The following is a 27058-nucleotide window of genomic DNA, read 5'->3' as shown; positions in this document are numbered from 1 at the left end:
TCGGTTTTATGTGACGGTGTGCGCGTGCATCTTATAAAATTACTCATAATTTTTCCCTAACGGGCCAAAATAATTATAGCTTCAAAAAGGTAATTCATGAACATAATAAGGAAAAGTTTAATTTTAATAAATATGAAGAATCAGGCGACGACTATTGTTGCAGATTTACATATAACACAACATATTCGATATGCTATATTTTTATACACTGAATAATCGTTGAAGAAATCGCAAGAGACTTTGTAAAATACACGAAATCAAAGCAGGCGGGAGCTGGTTAAAAAATATATTTAAGGGGATTGTGTATTTGTTTTTGCCTAATTAATTATGTAACTAAACATTGTTTATGCAATTGTTTGTAAGCAGACTGAAATCTTTAATTATTCAAAGTCGTTGATCTGTAGCAAATGCAGCATATGACGTTCATAAGTGTATTTGTTTACCTATATGAATAAAGATATATTGTTGTTGTTGTATATTATAAAAGCTACATTTTCCAAGTGGGTAGAAATGTCGTCTTGTTTCTCATCTCCAGCGATTTTATAAAAATTTATTTATAATCAATTTCTAAACTCAATACCTAAAATAAAACTCTTCAATATTCGAAACAATATCAATTGTATATATACAAAAGAAAAATAAATTTAACATAACTTAAATTAACTAAATTTTAACGTTCTTCATAGCACTTGTGCAACGATCTCTTAAAATGTTTAATCACGAAAACCAAAGTATTCTAAAGTTATCTGACAAATTATACGGCAAACGGTTATATTAATTATGGAGTTGTATAATATAGTTATAATGAATAATTCTGTTACAAAATCTCCCTACTTCTGGAACGTCACATGTGATTCTTATAAAATTATCATAATAGCGGTCGTTGATAAACAGCCTTTTTAGACATTACGAAGTCGGCTTTTAAGTTGGTTTTAGTCTTCTCGAAATAAGACGCCCGTCCTGTTTAATTACAGCCAGCATATAGTTAACTTTAGTTATCAAAATATTTCTTCTAAATATATATAAGGCTATAAAAAATATGTTTATTATGGAATAAAAGATACAAGTAACACTCATTTTACTTAATTAAATTTGCAAAGCAGACTTATCGGCAAAAAAGAAAAAGCCGGCGCAAAAAACTCTTGGTACCATTTTAAAATATCAAATCATCAAACAGCACTTATTTTAAAACAAATATGGATCGCCAATTAAGTAGGTAGAATTAGCCTGCCTAGTACTAGTCCAAGGCCTTTTATCAACTAGATAATCGTTTCTAGTAACCTTTCAACACAGCTTTTCTTTAATACATTACTTAAATTAATTAAAAGCAGAGATAAAAGAGCCTCTGGGATTTTATAAAAAAAAGTATCTGTTTTCCAAAAAAAATATTACTAACTTTACATAGTACGGGAAAATTGCGTTTGTTCGGAGTATTAAAATTTTGCGTATGTTTTATTGTAGTAAACTTATCATTATTTTTGTATACATATACAATATTTTCAAAAATATAATGCGAGGGAAAAGTATATTAATTTCTTTAATATTAATTTCTTTGAATTTATCCCTTAGGAATTCCCTACATATTATATATTTATATTTGAGGTTATATATATAACTAGTTATATAGCAGACGAGGCAAAGAGAGCCGGTAGGACTTGGAGCGAGGTGAAATACGAGGCTCAAGACCGAACGCGATGGAGACCCACTGTGGACGCCCTCTGCCCCACCCAGGGGTTTAGGACATTAACGTAACGTAATAGAGATATTATTTCTATACTGCAAAGGTTAATATTGCGAGTCCACTCTAACTACAAAATTAACATAATCTTTGGAAATTACGGGTACCCATTATATATCACGATAAAATATTCAAACAATTATTAAAGTGGGTCTATCGCATTCATTATAACATTATTATTCAAGTATCTGTGTACGTTGGCCTTAAGAACAGGAAAGTAAATAGTTGTGACGAGTCAACATATTTTTTTTATTAGTTCGTTAGCGATTAATTTTAATGACAGTTGGAGTTAACTCCATTTTAAGTTTATATCTGTGCGTGAAGTAACGTTGTGTGTGTCGAGTTAATTCGACGGAATATTAATAACTTTCAGGTGAGTTTGTTTTATTTCTGGAATAATATTAAAGAGGGCGAGAGAATTATTTCTATCATATTATAAATATACTCGCAATACATAGGGTCACAGTTATAAATAATTAAAATATATTTAAATAAATTCAAATTGTTTGATAAGTAAGGAGATATTAATGATCAATAAAAAATCTTTTAGGTTTTGTTATATTACACTTAACATATAAGTAGGTTAATAATTAATAAATAACAAAACCTTTTGGACCAATTTTTTTTAAATTAGTTTTAATTTTGATTTAAATAATTATTACTACATAGGTTAAGAAAATTGTAAACAATGTATGTGTTGGAAGTAAAGTACCTTTATTAATTAGAAATAGCGAAACCTTGAGATAAGATACTCGAAATTTTCTATAAGAAATTTGGAAATTACCTTCCTTAAATTGATAAATACAAATGTGAATAGCATTTATTAATTAGCATACATACATTTAATTTTATATCTTTTTTTATACTATTGTTCGAAACGTATTTTTAATTTATAGGCTGATGTATATTTTAAATTGGCCGATCGTCATACTTGTTTAATTTTTTGTTATCCTAGACCCACTTAAATTTAATTAGATTTTTTCAAATTTTATTTATTAGTTACGTCCTGAATTTTATTTTATTTTGTTCAAAGGCAAAGTATTTGCTATTATATTATCAGTCTACTTTCTCTCATTGTTTCCATACTAATTTCATCCGTATCCTAACTTCCTAATTTCACAAAAAAGTTATACCCCAATATTGAAAATCATTTATTCATATGGGTAACACAATGTTATACATAAGTATACTTATGAACGTCAAAGATAGAAATGTATAAGGAATGCTTCAAATTGTACATTTATTGCCAGTTCTTACATCAAGGGTGTAACGGAACGGAAGTTAAGAACTGGCAATAAACTTTCCGCTAGTCTTTTTCATCGCCAAGTTTTTGTTTTACACAAAATTTGTAAGGAGGTGCAACCATTACACCATGTTCCGCATGATCATCATAGGTAATTAATAATAATAAAATATATTAAAAACAAAGGTTGTCCTCTATCAGCAGGAGGTATGTTGAAATAGGAGCACGCTCTTTCATTTTCTTTGGAAAAAAACGAAAGGACGTAGTCGAAATAACTATTATCACCGCATACACGAATTCAAGTACGACCAGTCACCACAAGTAGCACCCGTTTACGAGTATGACGCATGGCCAGCCATCGGCCCCCTCGCCATATTTTAGGGAGAGAGAAATATAAATATTATTTATTTATACCTATAATAGGCATAGTTTTAATTAAATTATGGAATTTGATATTATGTCCTGAACTGTTATTTGATACAAAAACGTTGAACAAACACTTGTAAATTTTGTAGCTTTTTTAGAATCGCTAATTCTGTCATAGTTTGAATTTGAAACAGTCAAATTTTGGTTCAATGTCGTCATGGTATGACTATGCAATGCATCCCAGTTGTAGGTTGTCAATAAGAGCTCATGGTAGGCGACCAGCATCACGACTGGATCTTTTTAAGACAGATAACGGTAGACCGAAAATTTCGCTTTTTGATGGTTTGGGCTAATTTCTCCGAGAAGAATTGCGATTCATGCGATTCATCTTCATAATGTGTATCTGTAAAAGATAAAACAATTTGAAGTTTTATGAATATAATAATGAAGACAGAAATAATTCTTAAGTAGGTACATTTAATTAATCCTCTTATTGTATGATTATCGTAGAACGTCAAAATTATGTATACTCAAGAAAAACATCCGCCCAATTAATCACGCAGATCGAATAAGTGAAAAGTGTAGTTTCATTTGCGTTGATTCGATCGTAGTATCATGTGATAAAGCTATATATAGCCTTTCTCAACAATTCACACGATATGTTGTAGAAATATCATATCAGATCAGCTGCTCCTCAGAGAGTATTTATTTAGGATATTTACGGTTCGGCTTCATAATCTGAATATGATGGAGAGTCTACAGGTACTAAGTAACAAGCTGAGGCGGAAATCTCAACGAACTAACTTTTAGATGTACAGCGCGCAAATTCCAACTTGTTTAGCATAGCACCACTCACGCGAGCAATACAAATAATAATTAGAATTTCTATCGATGTAGGCCTATTTGTACACTGGCTGAGTTCACTAGAGTTGCTTGCTATATTAGTTATAAGATATAGGTTTTAGTGTTTTTTTAACAGTGTAGGTATTTTAGTTCCATCGCATTAGTAGTAACTGTTACTATAATAACAATGTGTAAATAAATAAAAAGTTGTAAAAGCGAAGGTTTTTAAACTATTATATATTAAGGAAAATGTTTTGTTTTATTTATTTTTTAGAACAGGAGGCTCACCTGATGTTAATGATACCGCCGCCCATGACACTCTCGATGCTAGAGGGCTCGCAAATGCGTTGCCGGCCTTTTACACCCTTTTGTACACTCTTTTCTTGAAGGAACCTTTCGTTTTCTTATAATATCCTCAATCATAAGATTATGGATGAACCTAAGATTATTATCAATAAAAAAAAATTTAGTCATTTATTTACTTCAGTGGTACTATTTTACTATATATTATCGTACTATATAATTTGGAAAATCTGTATAGCGATGGGTATTAGCTAATTACGAAAAAAACATAAGGTAAAATTCAAAAATATATCACAATCAAAGTTGGTAAATTTTAAAGCAAGTAATTTTGGAATATTCTTCAATCACATTAACATTTAAGAGCATTCCATGTTTTAAAAGTTTTGATTGATAGCTAAAAAGCGTTGAATGTAATATTAAAAGTTAGTAGTAAAATGAAACACGAATTTTGCAGTGCATATCGCTTCATCATCAGAAAACTTAGCAATCAATATTTGTGGAGACACGACAGTTATTCATGTCCTATACCCTTGTAATGAGAAATGTAAATTTATAATTATTTGATTGACCTTCATAAACACATTATCATACATATATATATCATTTTGGAATAAATTATACTTTGACGTTTACATCATGTGCAAACAGCTTTGCTCTTAGGTCAATAGTAATATATGTATAATCGAACTCGTTTCATGAACACAGTGACATCGTTTATTCCCGGTGATATAAGAATCTCGCCAAAAATAGACAAGAAATAATATATGACTTTTGCAAAACTGTTATATTGTTTAACTAATTTTTTTACCAGTGTGACGAAACAAGGCTCAGTACTTTAGTCAATAGTTAGACCAGTGTTTTCCTAGTGGCTTCAGCGTGCAACCCTTATCCCGGAGGTCGTTGGTTCGATCCCCGGCTGTGCACTATTGGACTTTTTTTCTAAGTGAAAATTTAGCATTCGCTCGAACGGTGAAGCAAAGCAGCGTGAGGAAACACAAAAAGTCACCTCCTATTTGTTATTAGATTCACCAATGATCATAAAACAGGTACAGAAATCTGAGGCCCAGGCCTAAAAAAAGTGGTGGCCACTGATTGAATAATGTAAAAGATATGATAGGAAATTTAGTCCGTAATACCATTCAAAAATCTTAATTAGTAAAGTGTCTGTTTCTTGGTTACTGCTAAATTTAATAAAGTTTAAAATTATTCAGCCTTAACGAAATGCCTTAATAAATAAAAATTTCTACTAATCTATAAATAAGTTAATTATTATAAATGTCTTTAATATTATTGTTTTCAACAATTATTCAAATAAAACTCAGTCTATTATGTAGACTATTAAATGTTATAATAACTATAAAACAGTCTTTTGTTTAAAAATGATTTCGTATGTTATATTATATTATGTTTGTTTGAGGGTATTTCCATAATTTAGCACGAACAATACATAAAATAAATAACGAATAATTTTCGATAATTTTCTATGTAAATTCTTTGTATCACTTCGTAAGCGTCTAAAACGGAACTAGGAACGTGTATAATTTATAAATTTGTTTAATTAACATGCATCTGTCATATTGAATATATAAGGAGATTTATAATGTCAGAAAAATATAGTCAATCCATCGATATTGACATCGTTATTAGCGACTTTAATGGGCGTCATGTGGGTAAAGTGCAACTACCAAAGACAGGAATTGTACAATATTTAATTTACATTGTTTCCTTTTATCACTCATTGCCACCACTCGAGGTATATGCTTTGCTCTGGTTGGTAAAAATATATTCGTCCTTTTGTTACAATATAATCGCAATAATAATCATATTAGCGTCACGAAGATGTGCAGCGTTATTGTCGAAGGAAAGGGAGAGAGCGATTAAGACCGATTGAGAGTGAGTGAGAATGGGCAAACGTGGCATGAAGCAGCTAGCTATGAAGCGAGAGTAGGGAACGCAAGTGAGAAAGATCGAGAGAGAGAGTGAGATAGAGCGAACGTCGCATCACGCATTCAGAAAATAAGAGTAAGGGACGTCGAGAAAAAATCCACGCTGTTTGTTGATGTATTTGTTTAGGAGTTACATATTAGAACTTTAGAAAACAATTCTGTCAGTAAACGCAGATTTTTTATTTATTTATCATTAACACGTATACAGTGTGAATATAGATATACAAATACATGAAGTGATCATATACTGATTATTCATAGATCATATATACAGGGCGTCCCACGGCGATGCCACACGGAGGGAAAGTACCTTAAATATTAATGATAGGATATTTTACTGAAAGAAGACATCGTTTAATTTTTAATAATAAGTAGAACTGCATTCACAGATTTTTTAAAAATCGCCTACCTCAACCGGGAATCGAACCCGCCAAATGTGACAGTAAAATTACATGTATTTTATAATAGCGTTTGAAAGGGCTACTTATAAGCATTATTTTTTCCTTAATAACCCAGCATATTAAATGAAACTAAAAACATAAAATTTTACATTTTATTTTTTTTTTAAATATTTTTACAAATTCTCACTCTTTTTTAATTATTTCTCTCCCTGTCGATTTACTTATTTTTGCATGGTGGATGTTTGATATAATACGTCTAAGTTCATTTTGTAACTCCTGCACACTGTTGTACCGGTTCCTGTAAACTAAATCGTTTACTTAACTCCATAAAAAAAAATAAGTGGGGTTAGATCTGAGGATCTCGGTGGCCATCTAATTTGTCGAAAAGTGCCGATCCAGGAAAGAAAATGTTCATTAAGAAACTCGGCGGTTTGAACCGGAGCCCCATCTTGCTGGAATATGAGATTTCGTCGATCTACATCAGGAAGATACCATTATGTATTTGGTCAGACGAGTCAAACTTTAGTAACAACGGTATGTACAACCGGCGTAATAATCGCATTTGGTCCAGACAGAATCCCTTACGAATCCGCGAGACCAATGTTCAAGTGCGTTCTTCTTTCAACTGTTGGTGTGGGATTGTAAGTAACCGAGTTCTCTTAATACATTTTTACGAAGGAACTCTGAACACGGAAAGATATCTAGAAATACTTGAGGTCTTAAGAAATGAGATTAATAATCTTCCTGATCGACGAAATCTCATATTCCAGCAAGATGGAGCTCCGGCTCATAACAGTAGGAGAACAGCCGAGTTTCTTAATGTATATTTTCCTTGTTTTAAAAAAAGATTTAGTTTACAAGAACCGGTACAACAGTGTGCAGGTGTTACAAAATGAACTTAGACGTATTATTTCAAACATCCACCATGCAAAAATAAGTAAATCGACAGGGAGAGAAATAATTAAAAAAGAGTGAGAATTTGTAAAAATATTTTTTAAAAAAATAAAATGTAAAATTTTATGTTTTTAGTTCCATTTAATATGCTGGGTTATTAAGGAAAAAATAATGCTTATGAGTAGCCCTTTCAAACGCTATTATAAAATACATGTAATTTTACTGTCACATTTGGCGGGTTCGATTCCCGGTTGAGGTAGGCGATTTTTAAAAAAATCTGTGAATGCAGTTCTACTTATTATTAAAAATTAAACGATGTCTTCTTTCAGTAAAATATCCTATCATTAATATTTAAGGTACTTTCCCTCCGTGTGGCATCGCCGTGGGACGCCCTGTATATATAATAATTATTTACAAATAAGTTTCATTTGCGACATGTGCACTGTATACGCACGCATTTTTTTTGTTTTGTAAAAATTTATTTTAGGTCCCCCTTTATCTAAGGGTATTTTTAAATCCCTAATATTGTTGGTATTTTAAGTTAATGTGTACTAAGATACCTGACAACAAATTCATGACAAAGTAGTTTTAAGTAGGTATCAGGCTCTTCTTTTTCGAGAAAAAAAAACTATATTATATAATATTTTGTTTTAGATAATGACAAACAAGAAGAAACCAAACAATATTATGTATCAAGAGTCAATGTCCACCGGTAAGTCATTTATTTTTTTTAATTTGAGATAGCTCTTAAAATACATAATTTCTAGTTAAAAAACAACATAATGTGCATTATACAATCCAATCAAAGGTTTGATCTAAAGTTTTCCTTGAAATATATTGCATAACTACAAACTTTCTTCTTTACTAACTGTTATACAAAGCCGTATTTCTCTAATTAAAAATATGGCAACTCGTTTCACTACAACGCAGTTACATATAAAATGTGATTACTAAACTGTGTTATTTTAAAATAAATAACAATTTTATACATTTGTGCTTCAAAAAATGATACAAGAAATATTTAAATATTTCCAAGCAATCACTCTTAGAGTATATGAGCAGTAATAATTAAAATCCTTCAGGCGATATAAAATTTTAGATTATAATATAAATTTTAGCCATTAGAAAAACAACTATATATATACGTTAATTTTATATAAAAAGCCGAATTTGTATAAATTTTCACCATAATGTATAAAGAGGTACATTTAATAATATATTCATAATATGACGCAATACGATATAGAAAGAAACAAGAATTGTAGAATTCTCTAGAAGTGTCGAAAAGAGCGATGTCGGTCAATATTAATAATTACCAGCTTCCAGCCATTGTCGTTCCAATAACAAAAATGAAATATATTAAATTGCATATTTGTATTCTCATGTATTTTATTTGACACACAGTCATGCATTTGCTTTTTGTGTGTCGTGTGTTTCGTGTGCCTTTTATAAATAAATATTTTTTTACCGTAGAACAACACTAGAGTGCTTTTATCTGGAGACCTTGGTAGTGTTTGAAAGTTGATAAAAATATCGATCGATCGTTCGATCGTGATATACCAAACGAAAATCATAAGATCTAACATCGTGTGTCATATTTTATCTTGATTAGAGGTACGAGTAGGTTGCTCTTACGTTTTATTATTATTATTATTATTATATTCATTTATTATCAGAAAACAAGGTTATACCTAAACCCTCTGATCCCAGTGCAAGAGGCTGGCGAAGTCCCTTATAATATTTTCATTTTATTTATAAAACCGTAAATAAATATGTTTGATTACAAATAATTTCTATTATTAATGTTTGCGCAATAATAACGCTTTGGGACTGCATATTTTTATAGATACCTTCTGTGTATTTATAAATCCAAAGAGTGTGAATTGCGCACATTTAAATATAACATTCGTCCAATTAGAATTTGACTAAAATACAAATACACACAAATATTGCCATCATTACATCTTTAATAACAGGCCCACTTCTGCTCGAAACGTCTAGTTATGTAAAGAATTATACAAGAATAAATTTGCATTTACTTTAGTTTTATTCAAATAAACCACACACTAATAACTTTGACATCGTTTAATGTGTGAGAGAACGGTGAGATAATACCTCGGTAATTTAACTGTTAAATTAAATTAATGAACAGTTTAATGTTAAACAATTAAACTAGCTGCACACTGATGTATTTCCAAACCAATTCAACTTAGGGTCCTTCCTGGAAAAAGCGTACAAATGCTTAAAAGGCCGGCAACGCAATCACCAGCCGCCAACCACTTATCATCAGCCTCCTGTCTGTTTGCCGCCTGTTCTATAAAAAAAATCAATAGACATATTTTCTTATGTATGTTGCGCTCATGACAAGATTGCTAATGCTCTCTTTTCAGACAGTGGACTATCTGTTTCCATCTATCTCCATCGCCTCTCTTATTACAGTGTACAATTTTGAGGACGATGAGTCTTTCACTTGATTGGTCCAGATTTTTCCTTCTGTGTTGGTAGCACAATCAGTTTCTCTAAGTTCTCTCTCAATGCACGAGGGCTCGCCACAGTTCGTTATCGGCCTTGTAATATTGAAAACATTCTGAGATCAGACCGTGACAGTCGATCGATTACCTATCTGCAGCCCAATAACAAAACCCTATGAAGACAATCCATTTTTGGCGACGGATAGAATACAATCTCTTCGCTCTTTACACTCATATATGATAATCAATATAAACCAAATAAAGTAAATAAAACCGTTCGAATAATATTAAAATATGCATGTCTAGGTTTAAATCATTTCAAATAGCTTTTTAATTATTTTTAAAACCGGTGTAAGTTAAAATCTTAAGATAGGATATTGTCACAGTCCACATACACCGATCTGACCATGGATAGCTTGTATCGACAGATGGCTATTACAATCCGTCGATTGGTTATTGGCACACTTTTATTAATATTTGCATTAAGATGTCTCAGATTGAGATAGGTTTATTGGGTTTGGGGGTAGTTCGGAAATAATTTAGTAGGCAGCTGGTTTCACATACTGGTGGTGCGACAAGAACTGCCATTAAAAACGCTCAGTTGCGTGGCGGGTACGGATGATATTTCGTATTCTTCTTATTTCTTATTTCTGCCTCTGTATTATAACTTCATGAGGTTTATTCTGTTTTGTGTTTCAGGTAAACGTGTGACCTTCGTAGTGATTGGATTGTTGCTTATAGTTACATCAATCGTGTCCTTTCTCATCGATCCGATACACATAATTATGAGATATGTAAGTATTCGATTTTTTTGTTTATTAAGAATTAAGAGTCTTAATTACTGTTATTTGTAAGCATAGAAATACTTAAATTGAAAAATATGACCCACAAACAAATCAAATATGTATAAGTATTATCAATAGTCAAAAAAATCCCGTATACTTGCTCAAAGTTCTACAAATTTTCACTTAACACAATAATAATATCGTGGTAATAAATATAAGCGTAGTGCCAAATACTTTTCTTGGCCGGCGGCTGAAATTGGTACTAACGCCATTTTGGAACGTACAATAAATTCTACTAACTACCAGCATCTAATAAAAACCAACTAAAATGTAGTTATTTTTATTCCTTGCTTTATTAATTACAATGGAAAAGTTATCTCTATTGAACGGTTCTAATTTGCAGATATCTTAAAAGTTATTATATTATTAATAGTACAAGTAAAAAAGCCTATTATATCAGTTGTTCCTGCACATTTATTTAAGTCTAGAACTGTACTCTCTAGATAGTAGTATACATTGTTTATTAAGACATTTCAATAAAATATTTCGTTCATGGCATTATCATAGCAAATTTCTATTTACTGCTAATACTAATACATGCCAGCGTCACTTCCGGTAAAGAAAATCATTATATTTACATATGAGGCACTGTCCATAGTTTAATGTATGTATCGTTAATTATTTTTAAGTTAACCGAAAGTCAATGTTCTGTAACTAATAATAGCAGAGTTTTTGTTTGCAATTTCGGAGTAGTTAGCTGTTTAGGATGGCATACTCTGTATCAAAAACACTAGCGTAGCGACATAAATTGAGATTATTAGATATTATCGTATTGGCTTAGTACTGTAAGGGTAGGTATTTTGGGAAATAAATAAATAAATTTAACGCTGACAGTAAATCATGTAAAGATTTACATTAACATACACTCTTGTGGAGTTATGTAGTAGTACATTTCTGTTTATTGTAAATTATGTACTTATACATTCCTTTCAGAAAACAAGAATTACTAAAGACTCGATGCTGTACGAAGTACTTCAGAAGCCAAATCTCCCAGGAGCATACGTGCAGGCCTACCTCTTCAATATCACTAACGCTGATCTGTTTCTAGCGGGAATCGATAATAAATTGAAGATTGAAGAAGTCGGACCATTTACATACCAGTGAGTTTTATTATAGAATGTAGTGTTTTATTTTGGAATTTTTTCTTCTATCGGAAGGCTAAGGATCTGACTAAGGATCCTTCAAAAAAGCGAGTGTATTGATTATTGCTGCTATATTCTGAAAATTCCAGATAATTTTTTTGTGCTAACCGAAATTTCTGGTATTTTTAATGTTATAACAATCATTTTTTTACCTATTTTTTTTTATTTTACCTAACTTGTCATACATTTAAGAGTCAGTAACATATACCGTAGATTTAGTACTGTTTATGATGTGGTAAACTTTAGTAAATAATAAAAAGCTCAGGAGAGTCTCCTGCCTTTACTTTGTCGATAAATGAAACAATAATTAACAAGGTATTTTATATAAAGAAATTTATAACTGAAGTATTCTAGTTATGTCAATTTAAATCAGTTAAACAGTTACCATATCGTGCGTACTATGAATTGAAATGTAAATTTAATATTTTAGGGAATATCGCACAAATGCCGATTTGGAGTTGGATGAAGAACTGGGAGTATTGAGGTATTCTCCAAAGCTCTTTCCCCGATATGTTCCTGAGAAGTCAGTGGCGGATCCGAAAGACGTACACCTCACACTTCCAAACATTGCCATGTTGGTGAGTCTATTAATCTTCTAAAATACCTGCATGATGATTTATGATCGTGATTATCAAAAATTCTTAACAACATATTTTTACGATGTGAAAGAAACTGTTGTCGTTCAGAAATAGGAGAGCACAATCCAAATAAGTATTTGTGCTCTTTTCTTAAACATGTTCATGGGGTCCAATCCCACGGATCGAAATGATGAAACGTAATTGGGACTTACGGAGGACAATCGAAGGTGATGATGAAATATGACGGAACTTTCCACCATTAAACTTGCATTGCAAATTATTTTGCATCCTTCCTAAAGACTCATTTGAAATCTTCGCAAATTTAACAAAATAAACTCAACTTATTCAAGGCTTGAAATGTTCGGTAGTGGGCAATTTAAAAAAAGTTATTAATAGCCTATCTGGTAATTACTACTAAAAATCTAAAAATTTAAGTGTAATCTATTGATCTAGGGAAGATTTCTATGTAGGTAAGTATGTTTGTAACGAATTGGCTCAAAAAGTACTGGACCGATTTAAAAAATTCTACCAAAATTTGAAAGCTACATTATCACTGAATAATATAGGCTATTTTTATTGTAAGAAAACAAATAAGGTCCTACTAACACTACAATAATGTGTAAAAAAATTGCCAATAAAATATCTTTCATCGCATGCGCTCCTACAACTATTGATGATACAACAAATGGTAGAACAAAGAAATGATTTTTCAGGCTATAGCATCAATGGTGTCCAAATCTGCATTTTTAACGAGAGTTGGGTTCAATATGCTTGCCAAACAACTGGAATCCGAACCAATTCTGAAGATATCTGCTCATGAGTTCCTGTGGGGTTTTGATGAACCCCTAATCAACTTTGGTCATAAGGTCATGCCTGGTGTCATTAAATTCGAGAAAATGGGATTATTAGATAGAGTAAGCAAATAAATATTTAATTTTTTAGCACAAAGATTCTTTATTTTTCATTAATTTACATTTAATAAGATTTTTGAATTTATTCAAATAATTATGATAATTATCTAATTTTTTTATATTATGTGGATAATGTCGACTTATATATAATACTCTATTCTAGACATTAACGACAAATATTTAATTAGTACAAAAAAGAACATTTTCTTTTTACGCAACGTTAATCTTAACTTTTTTCTTACTCCGGATTTTTATAACTGAAGCATAAAATTATTTTTCAAAGTGAAATTTATCATACGAGTATAAACATACTATATCTTTATCTATATTTGAAAATCAATTAAGTAACATTTTCCGTTTAGTACTCCGTAAAAATGCGAAATATACTAACCATATAAAATTAATTTTCCTAGTATTTTTAATATTTAATTTCATGATATTTAATATAATATAAAAATTACTTATAATCAACTTGCTAGACCTTCTCGTCAGTACTACGCCTTAATTTGAGATAATGTACATGTTTCATTTAATATTTTATTTACGCTTAAAAAGCGTATGTAATAGTATTTTATTTATTGATATTATTTGTTTTATTCTAGCTGTACGACATCGATGACTTCAGGTTTGAAGTGGGAGCAACAACTCAAGACAAATTCAAAATTAAAACCTATAACGGTGAAGCCGGACTCACACCACTGGGCTATGATGTTGAACCGTGAGTATTACATATCTTAAACCCATAGAAAACTCGATTCTCGATGAGAGACAGTATTGCGAGAAGGCCTGTGTCAGTTGCACCATTATCTTCACGTCATTTGTATTACAACAACACAACGCGTTCCCCGGTGGAACGGCGACGCTGTGGTCTCCTACGGTGACGTGGATAGGCTGTCGGATCTTCTCTTCTTTTTGGCGCATAAGAGCGAAAGTAGAGTAATAGATCCTATAATTACGGTAAAGATTGTCAAATATCATATCACACAAAACAATGCATTTGATTATTGGACGTATAAAGTCGCAATGCATATTACGTAGACTAGTCATTTGACGAAACAAACGGTATTATTATAGGCACGTAAGTCTAGCGCTGGCCGATACGTGGAGGGGATTGTTGCGCATGTGTACTGTGGTGCGGGGGCCAGAATGCGACTGGAGAGCCAATCGACGCTCTTCATTCCGCTAGCCCCCCTCAGGTACCTTATTTTTTACTTCTGCGCAAAAACGGTCAGCGCTAGAGTTTCGTGCCGCTACTAATACGTGTTTTAGCCTTCCGTCATTCTCCATAGCGTAGTTTTATATAAATATCTAGAAAACTTATAGGTCCCGCTGTAACACCTTCGAAGATGCATACGAGGGTATCATATACCCACCAGACCTCACGGAAGAGACACCCCTTCGTCTGTACCGCAACGTGTTTTGCCGGATCTTCAACCTTCAATATCGAGACACCAGGACTATGGACTATGGCCCAGAGGTCTTCCACTACACCTTCAGTGACGATTCCTACTCAAATAATACTGATAACATATGTCTTTGCAAGAATGAGGACTGTGTTAATGGCGTCTCTGATATATCTCCATGTTTCTTCGGTGAGCTTTATATATAGATATTTCTAAATTTATTTTGTTTCGAAGTAAAACTATGATATCTCTTAAGATATTTTTAATTAATTAAATTTAATACCTGTAAAGAAAAAATATTCATTTGGATAAGGATAATGTTGATGTTCAAGTTTATAAAAACAGCTTCGGAAATATTAAATTATTTATTACTAGCGGCAACGGCTCGATTTATATTTTGACTGATTAATTTTAAAGGATGAAAGATATCCTATGTCCGTTTCCGGTCCTAGGCTACCTACCAATTTTCATTCAAATCGGTTCAGTTGTGTTTGAGTTAATACTGTAAATTATATTTAGGAACTCAAAAATAACTATTCCTTTACGTCTTTGAAACATTTTTCATTCCTATTTCACTTTTATAAGAGTCAGCATGATGTTATATTACCATTGTTTTAATTTAAGATGATTAGCGGGTTTAACAAATTAAACAATCGAGACCTTAGTATTTATATCTGTAATAGTATTGCTTTAATAGGTAGGTAATAATTTATTAATAAGCCTTCTCTGTCTCGCTATTATTATAACTATTGGGCCTAAGATCGATTTCTTTTTAATATATATATATAAAAGTTCTACATCTCATATATATATTCTCAACGTATAGTTTAATTACTAACGTAAAATTCCAAATAATCCTTGAGAATGTTTTCTCCAGTTTTTTTAACAGTTCCTTAATCATTAAGAGCAATGATTTATTTTAAGATAAGATTAAATAATAGCCTCTAACTGAAAATAGTGTATTAATTAATTACGCATGAAATATAGCTATTAAAATTAATGATCATTAAATAATAATTGCTTATTAATTTATTTTGTATATTTCATATTACCATAGTTCATGATAGTATTGTGTATCATAATATGTTAAACCACTATACGAACGTCGAGTTTAGTTTAAACTTTTATAAATTATTGTCATAAAATAATTGATACCTAGTTTGATATGATAAAAGCAGAACTTTGAAATAGTATTCGCTAGTGCCTAGCCTAGATTTACATACAATAAAAATAAGATATTATAATTATATATCTCAATACTTTTGGGTCTCAATACTTGGTGGTATTTGTTTTGGGTCAAATAAAGAAACTTTTTATTTTTTCAAACACATATACTATATGTCCATATCCTTAGTGATGTTTTATTACTAACAATAATTGTTTAGGCTCCGTAGGCTATGAATACTTTAAAAAAAATTACGCAGTAATTTCTCTTTAGGTCAATTTTACAGATACAGTATTTCATTCGATTGTGATTATATATGTATATATAAGACTAAAATAAATGTAAATATTTCAGGTCTTAGTTTTGTGCTGTCAAATGCGCATTTTTTGAATGCCGACCCCGCACTTTACGAACGGATTGAGGGCATAGAACCTGATGAGGAACTTCATGGCAGTGATGTACTGGTCGATCCGGTAAGTTATTTAATTTCCTTGCTAGTGATTATTTAATTTTCGTTGGTGAACGTATATATCATTCATTTGTTTTCAGAAACTTGGCGCAGTCTTGGGTACAAAATTAACTTTACAATTGAACGTGCAAGTTGCTAATGTTAACTTCAACTCAGCAACGAGTCCCTTCTCTGACATGATAATACCTGCAGCGTACTTCAAAATCGTGAGTTTAGCAAAGAAATTTGTTATTTTTAAATTTATTCAACTACGTTTGAACTGAGTTTACCGAGACTCGAAAAACTAAATTAACATTTCAAATTTTGTTCTTCTTCTGACTTCGTAGAGAACATGATGGCTTCATCAACAGTATTATATGTTCGATTAGGGTCCTTCAAGAAAAGAGCGTACCAATTCTTAAAAGGACGGCAACGCACTCGCGATCCCTCTGTCATCGAGAGTGTCCATGTGCGGCGGTATCACATAACATCAGATGAGCCTCCTGCCCGTTTTCCCCCTGTTCTATAAAAAAAAATATTTCTTCATGATTATATGTATATTCTTATCATCAACATTATTTACAGGAACAAGAAGATCTGGATGAGAAACGCAAAAGCAACCTGTGGCTGGTCTACGGCATTTTGCCTCATGTAATGCACACCGCAGAGGCTGTCTTCTTCATCATAGGATCTGTTCTACTAGCACTTGTTTTTAAATCCTTTCTACCTCCGTTACACATGGAAAGAATAAATTTGCACGATTTTACGCAAGCACAACCTCTTTTCAATGATAAGTACAAAAAAAATATTAAAATAGATAGTCATTAAATGGTAATAATATATATGTGGGAATATGCAATGATATTCTACCTATAAATACACATGATACGGGAGTTAAAGGGTATATGATCTCTTTACGTAAGTAAGTTTTATAATAATTTTCACATTTATTTATTTTATTTTGTATATATAATTCAGCTGATAAAACATCGCCGGATTTACAGAGATTATATATTCCGGCTAGCTAAAGTAGTATTTTTTTAGGTTTTTACCAATACATGTAAAGTACCAGTTCCTTTTCTTATAAATGTGTGATTATTTTTCTATAATTAATCATTTAAGACCAAGTCACTAAATTTTATTTAGTAAATAGATTGTATTTAAGTTATTTAATGATAATAATAAAACTGCATAATATATAATAATTATACACGTTTTTTACAATTAAATAATCTTAATTAACATACATCTTGTATTATTTGTAAAAAAATCACCGGTTTACATTCACAAATCCGGACATCACGCCCCCGAAATTCCAACATCTCTCTAAAATTTTAATAATATAAATTCTCATAATCATCAGAATCTGTGTCATCACTATAGCTATCGCTTTCACTTCTTTCATAGCGTCTCTCCGCTCTTATTATATCCTTTATTTCCCCAAGTGGGGGGTGATCATGTTCCACAGGCTCGTACACGGTCCGCGCTGGCAGTATTACTGGTAACTGTGGAGCTGGCTGCATCGGATATACACATGGGTTCGTACAAACTTGCCCGAAACAGCACCCACCTGATTTTCCTGTGCTATTATCCGCCCTTCCCTTCATAAACAACTCTCTGAAGGCTTGTGGTAGTGACGATTGCATTGCAGTACTGGTGATTAATGAAATGAATATGACTGACAGGAGCATTGTGTGCACTACTGTGTGTTGGATTAATAATCTACCTTAGATATAATGGTTTCTTGTTCATTGTTTAATAATTGTTGTATAATCGGTTACGTATCGCTTTTGACGTAGAAAATTAAACTTTAATTTTGGTAAATAAGAAAGAATTTTGATAAGTGGAATCGTGAGACTTTCGTTTTTTTCTTGCATTGAACACGCATAATCAAATACTGGATTACATTAGTAAAATACTATGCGTTGAGGTAAAATTAAATATCGGTTCATAATTTAAAAGTTATAGTAAATTTTTGTATATCAATAGAATCATCAAGACAAGTCAAGAGAAAGGAAGCATCAAATGATTTTGGCACTTTTTTTTATATACACAGACGTAGAGCCAATGTTCCACCTGATGTTAAGTGGTCTGTTTAATAATTTTATAATACAAATTGAACCCATATTATACAGTTTTTTAGATAGTCGATAATATATTATAATATTTATATATTTTTAATTTATAAATGTTTAGATAAAGTTAGGTAAAAAAAAATTATATACAGAAGTGGCGAATTACGTTTATTACATCATTACAAAAAAATAACAAAAATATCTATGCTATTTGGAAGGAAACTGATAAATTGCTAATTCTTTTATTGTCCGGAGGCTGAAACACCAATTCCTTTTTACCACTACTAAGAACATGACTTGTTACTCCATTACGCAACTTCACCTGCTTATATCTGCGAGGACCAACATCATTCGACATTACCACAACTTGCTGTTTGTTCGCTCCATCCTCTCTGGTAATTACATTCATTGTCTGATACCGTCTTCCGTCATCTCTATCTAGAAGCTGATCGGCCTCGATGTTGCTGATTTTCTTCTCGTATTTGACATCACCGTTATTGGAAAGGTAAGTCAGCACGGGTCTAACAACTTCACCATCACTATCTGAGCTACCTCGGTTCCTTAACATGTTGAGTCTTCGTCGTTTGAATTTCCTGCTTCGCCTAGAGTCACAGTCGCTTGAGTCACTCGTCTCTTCGCTGGTCTCTTCACTGCATGATCTTGGCCTTGGCCTCCGGCGTCTCTGCCTTGATTGTATAATTGGAGGCATTGGAACAACCATTACTGGCGGTGCTGCAGGCATTGGATAAGCTGGTCCAGGTACAGGCATTGGTGCTATTGGTGGTAAAGGCATGGGGGCCTCACCCGGGCTACGACATCGGCACTTTTGATGACATGGTGAGCAGTATGAAAAGAATGCTGGTGTGCATTGAGGCATGCACAGACACGGTGGACATGGTGGACAGTTTTTCGGCCGTGGGGAAGCTACACAATATGAGGGACCATAAGCTGGTACGGCAACTTGGACTGGCATGGGCACAGGAACAGGTATCGCTATAGCCACACTTCTTTCTGTAGTTGTTGTAGTAGTTTTAGTAGTTTGCTCTGGTATTTCGATGGCGATGACTGGGATAGGCATAGGTGGTGGCATAGCTATAATAGGCGGTGGAGGAGGCGGCATATAAAAGGGGTACGCCATTTGTACATTGGCTCTTCTGATAAGTGTGATCAGAAAAATAACAATCCATTTATATAAGCCCTGAAAGAGAAGAAAACGTTAAAATTTTCATACACTTTAATTATATTATTCATGAGACTTACAAAATGCATATTCGATGAGTAAAATTCGATTGTTCTCTACGTGAATGCGATTTCCTCTGAACATTTTACTTTTCTTATATAACCGTGTTCATTGTGGTGCGTAAAAGTACAATATACGATTTTTCCACTGAATATTGTGTAACTAGAAATTATGTTTTCGATCGTTAAATCGATATCTTAGATTTTCCTTTGAAATATTATTACGTATACGTTTTTCTGTTTTATGTCTTGTAATGTATATGTGCGTATGTATTACATACTCAGAATTGTTCTCGTGTCTAAAAATCCCAACTATACATAATGTAACCATTTATTATTTGACTCAAAACGAGACATTACAACTACTGATTAATTAGGTCAAATAATAATAGTAGTCAATAAGAAAAAACCACGTGTTTAAAGTTATTTATTTAGAAACAGTAAGGTATAAAACTCAAAATATAAGATACAAAATGTTTAGTTATATTTATTAGAAGAACAAATTTGTTTTAACAGCTGCATTTGTTTCAGCAGTGACGAATTCAAATAAGAATGAAACTCTTGGCACGTTTTATTTATATTCTGCTGCTTAAATTTTCGCGCGGTTTCTGGAAACGGGATAAAACAGCTGGAGGAATGATAATGTTTGAATGTCCTAGCGTGGAAAATCATAAAGGCAATTCTAAACCTTGATTCAATCCAAGAAAAGTGACACTGAATCATTTATGCATATATAATCATGTATACATAATAGAAATAAATATGAAGACAATAAAGAATAACCCAAAAAAACAAAAAGTATCAAACATATGTATGTAGATACATATACATACTTTGCTAACGCCCTAATGACACAGGGATGACAACGTGCGCTTCTACCGATTATAATATTTAGGTAGAGAAATATTTCGTCATAGTCGTAGAATCGTGACGGATCTGATATATAGTAAACTTTACAGGGCAGTCATTTCAAAATAATATAATCATGTTAGTTTTTTTGTCATAACTTTTTAGATAAGTATTCTGTAATCATAAAAATTTGAATACAAGCAAACTAAACAAGCGTTTGTTTTGAAACAATATAAAAATGATAACCTTAAATTACACAGTTTTTAAGAAAACTCACATGTTCTATCAAATCCGTCACTTTAGCGACTAACTAATTAGAAAATTTAAAACCCATGGAATTTGTTTTTTAATGTAGGCATAATATTAAGTCTCCAAATATAATTAATGGTGGATTTTTGATTTTTTCTAAATTCGACACCGTTCTACGACCATGACGATTTATCTATAGAGAATGAAATGTTACTTCAAATTGGCAACCACAAAGGACTACTTACCACATACTTGCCGAAAAGTGTTAATTACACGCAGAGACATATAACTTAGATTAAGAAACGAAAATGTTGTTAATATAATCTGGGCTGATTTATGTTCACTATGAATACAAGATATTTTTATTTTAAAATGTAAATAAATATCTAAAGTACCATTGTACCCTTGTTTATGAAAATGCTCATAAACTGAACGATATACATAATATCTAGTGCTAACTTGATTTATTTTACTGGAGACGTTTTTTTATTATTTTAATATTAATTATAATTTACATACTTGAAATTTCAGCTACAGGTGGGTTTTGTGGTTAATTGACATATTTTACAATTTTATGTGCCAACAAGACTCTCAAGACGCTTTCAAAAGTAAGGCGTGATCAATTTAGATAGTAAAATCAAATACTAAAATTAATTTATTGCTTCAAAGGATTTCTTTTTTTTGCTTCAAAGCTTTGATATGGCAAACCTCATATAGTAAACTCATTAAAAAGAAAGAACAAATATTCATAATAAAATCATTTATAAAATGTTACAAAATTATAAATCTTAATATCAATATAATATAATATCTTAAAACTTCTATCACTATCTTTACTTTTCAGCTTTTTTTGGAAGTCTAAATTTCTTCTTTTTATGCTGTTTTTGAGAGTTTCTTTCCGTTTTTACTTCAACCTTTTCAATTTCTTTATCAGGCTTTACTTCAACGGGTTCTTCTTCAAACTCATCTATTTCTTGATTTGGAGGTTTTGTTGCTTCAATTCCATCATTTTTAATCTTCAGCCAATCCTTTGCCTCACCTTTACTTATCTTCTTCTCAAATATTACGTAACCATCTTTAGTGACATACTGCAATACAGGCGTCAGTAACTCTTGTCTTTGATGTCTCCTCCTTTTTTCTCTATGACGTTTATTGGATCGAGGTTTCCGGTTTCGTCTTCCGTTCCACCATCCGTCACTTTCAGACGTGTCAGTGATGTCATTGGAGGAGGTGTCTGTTTCCGAACTCGAATCCGTATCAGAAAAATATCGTGATTTTGGTCGTTTTCGAAAGCGAAACTTTTTTCTTGGATGCGGTCTTCTAGGGCTTGGTTGAGGCTTTTTGAAAGAGTTGTCTGGTGAATAGAAAGGCATAACAATTACTGGAAGTTTGTGGGCTGGCCCCGGTGGTCCTGGCATTGGCATAGGTATCGGCATACTTCCGGGCATGCCTCCAGGTATGGGCATCGGCGCAATCATACCAGGCGGCATTCCTGGTATTCCTGGTGGTACTGGTATTGGTACTGGTTCTGCATCCGCTCCTGGTGGCGGGGTATGATAAAACGGAGGTGGAAAAGGTGGCATCGATGGAATTTGATTATTCTGTAGATCTGCAGCAGTAGGCATCCGGCAATGCATTGGCAGGTTCTGAGGGAAATATTGTATATTTGTCGGACATAATGGAAGCTCAGGTTCCTTTGCTGCAGTGTAAGATAGATATAAAAGTAGATAAGTACAATAAAACCGATACTGCATTCTAACTAAATTAAATTAAGACTTTTGATTCAAAACGATTAAAAGTCAACTATTATTATTATTATGACATTGTGTCACTAGACTTTCCAGGCTACTTTTAAATACAACGTACTGAGTGGCTGCACTCCTATTTTATGCACACCTGTGAGGAAAAACAAAAGACCATACAATGCATTATGTAACAGACAATATACTATTGTTGATTTCGTCTAATTGCATAACTTTTTGATTCAGCATTTTCAGGCACTTTGATTGTGCAATCTGATTTATTTTTCTTAAAAACATTTATGTTTAGAATTATCCCCTAAATTATAGGAGTTACATACATAAAACTGAACCAAATTACATAAATCAATAATGGGATTACGTTCTTACAGAAATAATATGATTTTAAAAATTAGCTGCCAGGAATATTGTCAACATAATTAAAAGCGCCTGCAATATTTAAATAGCAAAGCTGATGAGTACATGTATAACAATATCGCCGATTATTATTTATGACCAACTCATACTCAACGTTAATTTAATATTTAACACGTAGAACTACTTCTTAAATTTAGACAAAGAGAGATTTAATATTACATAACCCCTAACAATGTGATTCAAAGTTTAAACTGGTTAAGCTAGTATATAAGTCACACGTACGGCAAATCCGCTGCAGTCTTTTGCATCTCATTCTCCTGGCAGTATGGTAGAGGACGTTAGGAATTATTTTTAGAAGGTACCAATTTTATTAAATACGTTGATTATGTTTTAAGGAAATTTTATTTGGGTTCTAGTATTACGTAACCACTATATAATGGTCTTTGTTTCTCCTTTCTTTTCTTTCGAGGGTTTTTTTTTTTGATTAAGTGGAGGCTGGGTGGCATATTGTTAAATGAAACGAGTATTTTATTTAATCACTGTGTTAATTATATTTTAATGTTAACCAGACAATGGCGAAAAAGGAAGTAAGCTTAATTATATTACACAGAGCAAATCATAGATACCAGATATAACATAGACAATAAGTAATGTATTCTATAATAATTGCTGAAGGCACCAAATTTACATTCCATAGACTAACACTCCTACTAAATTTGAGCCTTCTATTAAAGCTTACAAATGAAAACCAAACATTAAATAGCTTAGTTATAAAACTTTATATAAACATACTTGAGCAACACAGTAATATGATAGCTTTACATTTTTGGTTTCTCAATCACACCAAGTTTCTCTCTGAAATATTGAAATTTTACTTTACATAGAGCTTTTGTAAATATATCAGCTAACTGACTATTAGTACTAACATATTTCAAATCTATCAATTTTTGTGCGTATTTTTCTTTTACAAAGTTATACTTAATATCAATATGTTTACATCGTTTATGAAAATCATTATTCTTGATCAAACAAATAGCACTTTGATTATCTATATGAAGATTAATACAACTCTGTTTATATTCGTTAATATCAAGCATTAACTGCCGAACCCAGAGAGCTTCTTTTGTAGCACAGCAGGATGCCATAAACTCTGCCTCAGTGGTAGACAGAGCGACGGTTGATTGTCGTTGAGTGCTCCACGTCACTGCTGCTCCATTTTTCATGAAGATGTAACCAGTGATAGACCTTCTGGTGTCAGGATCATTGACATAGTCGGCATCAGAGTAACATTCAAGTATGTTACTTTGAGTTGATCTGAAACAGAGTCCAAAATGTTTTGTTTCTTTTAAATACTTAAAAATACGCTTTACCGCATTCCAATGCATCCGATCATAATTATTGAGGAAGCGAGCAACTGTCGACACTGCATACATGATGTCAGGTCTGCTCACTATTGCAGCAAATATGAGAGAACCCACAGCTTCTCTGTAAGGAATGTGTTTGTTGTTGCTATCAGACTCAGTGCTTTTTACCAAAGTAACATGCGGATCAGCAGGAATGCTATTAGTATTGGTATCACACATGTTAAATCTTTTCAGCATCTCTTCAATGTATGTACTTTGATGCACAAATATATAATCATCACAACTTTCTATATGCATTCCTATAAAATGTAATGATTTACAAATCTTTACATCAAATTCTTTCTTTAAGTCATTTATTACTTGAGTAAGAGCAGAGGCATCTGTAGACAGTAATAATCCATCGTCCACATACAGTAATAAATATATTTTAATACCATTGATGCAGCCCACATAAACACATCTGTCAGCATGACTGTTCTTAAAACCATATTTCTTTAAAACATTATCAAATTTAGCATTCCAACACCTAGGTGATTGTTTTAAGCCATACAAAGATTTCTTGAGCTTGCATACAATATCTTTTTGAACAGTAAGGCCCTCTGGCGGCGTCATGTAAATCTGTTCTTTCAACTCACCATATAAAAATGCAGTTTTAATATCAAATTGTATCATTGACATTTTCTGTTCTGCAGCAACAGATAAAAGTAAGCGAATTGAGTCATACCTGACAGTTGGTGCAAATGTCTCAGTATAGTCAATACCGCTTTTCTGTGTGAATCCTTTAGCGCATAGCCTTGCTTTGTACCTTAGTCCTTCAGTTTCATCCTTTATACGAAACACCCATTTACATCCTATAACTCTAGCTTCAGGTGGCTGTTCTACTAACTGCCATGTACCATTATCACTATGTGCTTTCAGCTCTTCTTCAATCGACTTCATCCACAAGTTAGAGTCTTTTGATGACAATGCTTCTGCATATGTTTGTGGTGTGACAGAGAGTGGTACATTACTTGAGCATAGGTATGTCTTAGATTCTGTGTTCTTATTAATTTTATTTCGAGGACGAAGTGTAATATTAGAACTCTGAGGATACTTCACTGACATCTCCGGTACATACTCAGGGTCATCAGAACCATCGCTGTGATCCACGGGTGTATGAGACGACAAATCTGTGGTGTTATCTTCACGGTTTGAAAAACTTTCAATTACATGATCTGATTCTTTATTTTCTGATTCTGACAATGAGAGAGGAACCACATTTCTTGTTATACTATTCTCTAGGAAAATTACATTTCTACTTTTTATGATATTTTTTGTTTTGGAATCTAATAATCTATATCCTTTACTATTTTCACAATAACCAACAAAAATAAGTTTCTGTGATTTAGAGTCCCATTTCTTAATTTTCTCTTTAGGTATTTGAGCCATTGCATAACAACCAAATATTTTCATGTGACTTACATCAGGTTTCCTTCCACTCCACATCTCCTCAGGTGTTTTATAATTTAGTGCTCGTGTAGGTGAACGGTTCACTATGTATGCTGCTGTCATTATTGCTTCAGCCCACAAGTTTTTCTGTAAGTTAGCATTGATTAACATACATCTGGCTTTTTCAAGCAGTGTCCTGTTCATACGTTCAGATAAGCCATTTTGTTGAGGCGTGTATGGAATTGATGTTTGATGTTGTATGCCGGATGACTTCAAAAATTCAGTAAAATCATTATTTATATACTCAGTTCCATTATCGGTTCTTAATATTTTAATTTTAGTGTCAAGTTGGTTCTCTACAAGACATTTGTATTCTTTAAATTTATTAAGACATTCAGACTTTGATTTTAAAATGAAAACAGTCACTTTTCTAGAATAATCATCAGTAAAGGTAAGAAAATACCTTGCATTTCCAAGTGACTTCACTTCCATGGGCCCGCATACGTCGGAGTGAACAAGTTCTAGCAATTTTGTTGCTCGGAAACCTTCACTTTTGAATGGCAACCTTGTTTGTTTACCTTCTATACAGGAAATACAGGTCACATTACTGCTCAGGGACATTTGCACACCTTCAGCACAGATGTCCAGCTTCTTCAGGTCAATGTAGTTCAAATGACCCATACGCTGATGCCATAAGTAGAAATCATCATTTTCTGTTGAAGCAGATATGTATGCTGGAATACTATGTGTATTTAGCCTGTACATATTATTTATCATTTTAGCAGCTGCAACTTGCTTGTTTGTTTTATTCAAAATTTTACAACCTTGTTTGTCAAATTGTACTTGACAGCCACTATTTATTATCTGACTAACAGAGAGAAGATTCGTAGCCAACTCAGGAATATAGAGAACATTCTGTACCTTGATAGTTTCCAACTTACCTTGTGTATTGACAACATTAATATTTACCTTTCCACAGGCCTTCACAACTAACTTCTTGTCATTAGCTACTCTTATTGTGGAAATTGGAGGTGTAATTT

General features: G+C 32.4%; 3 protein-coding genes across 4 annotated transcripts; 1 reads left to right on the top strand and 2 right to left on the bottom strand.

Annotated features, from left to right (window-relative positions):
* Positions 1–1892: 1892 nt before the first annotated feature.
* LOC111001776 (scavenger receptor class B member 1) lies at positions 1893–17907 on the top strand. 2 transcript variants are annotated; one of them, XM_022271781.2, is made up of 11 exons: positions 1893–2111; positions 8389–8446; positions 10905–10999; positions 11984–12150; positions 12623–12770; positions 13484–13684; positions 14284–14399; positions 15005–15273; positions 16604–16722; positions 16799–16924; positions 17283–17907. In XM_022271781.2, the coding sequence occupies exons 2-11, from the start codon at positions 8392–8394 to the stop codon at positions 17523–17525; spliced, it is 1539 nt and encodes a 512-aa protein (XP_022127473.2). In that variant the 5' UTR covers positions 1893–2111; positions 8389–8391; the 3' UTR covers positions 17526–17907. The 2 variants fall into 2 exon arrangements, with proteins under 2 accessions (XP_022127473.2, XP_045485266.1); XM_045629310.1 differs by lacking the exon at positions 1893–2111 and adding an exon at positions 6236–6263.
* Positions 17908–18929: 1022 nt separating this feature from the next.
* On the bottom strand, positions 18930–20169 carry LOC123689395 (ras-associated and pleckstrin homology domains-containing protein 1-like). The gene is made up of 2 exons (XM_045629218.1): positions 20033–20169; positions 18930–19970 (listed from the first exon to the last, which is right to left on the bottom strand). Exons 1-2 carry the CDS (start codon positions 20039–20041, stop codon positions 18975–18977), a joined length of 1005 nt encoding a protein of 334 aa, XP_045485174.1. The 5' UTR covers positions 20042–20169; the 3' UTR covers positions 18930–18974.
* A 1773-nt stretch (positions 20170–21942) lies between these two features.
* LOC111001774 (protein diaphanous homolog 1-like) lies at positions 21943–22863 on the bottom strand. The gene has a single exon (XM_022271779.2). The coding sequence runs from the start codon at positions 22861–22863 to the stop codon at positions 21943–21945; it is 921 nt and encodes a 306-aa protein (XP_022127471.2).
* Positions 22864–27058: the final 4195 nt, after the last annotated feature.

The sequence above is a fragment of the Pieris rapae genome, chromosome 8, assembly GCF_905147795.1.
Source record: "Pieris rapae chromosome 8, ilPieRapa1.1, whole genome shotgun sequence".
In the NCBI taxonomy this organism is placed as follows: Eukaryota; Metazoa; Arthropoda; class Insecta; order Lepidoptera; family Pieridae; genus Pieris; species Pieris rapae.
Note: the sequence above shows the minus strand (reverse complement) of the source record. Positions and strands in the feature narration are given on the sequence as shown.

Coding starts and splice junctions, on each gene's coding strand:
- LOC111001774 (XM_022271779.2), bottom strand. CDS start 22,863: ATGCAGTATCGGTTTTATTGTACTTATCTACTTTTATATCTATCTTAC.
- LOC111001776 (XM_022271781.2), top strand. CDS start 8,392: ATGACAAACAAGAAGAAACCAAACAATATTATGTATCAAGAGTCAATG. Junction 8,447..10,904: donor TCAAGAGTCAATGTCCACCG/GTAAGTCATTTA, acceptor TTTGTGTTTCAG/GTAAACGTGTGACCTTCGTA. Junction 11,000..11,983: donor TACACATAATTATGAGATAT/GTAAGTATTCGA, acceptor CATTCCTTTCAG/AAAACAAGAATTACTAAAGA.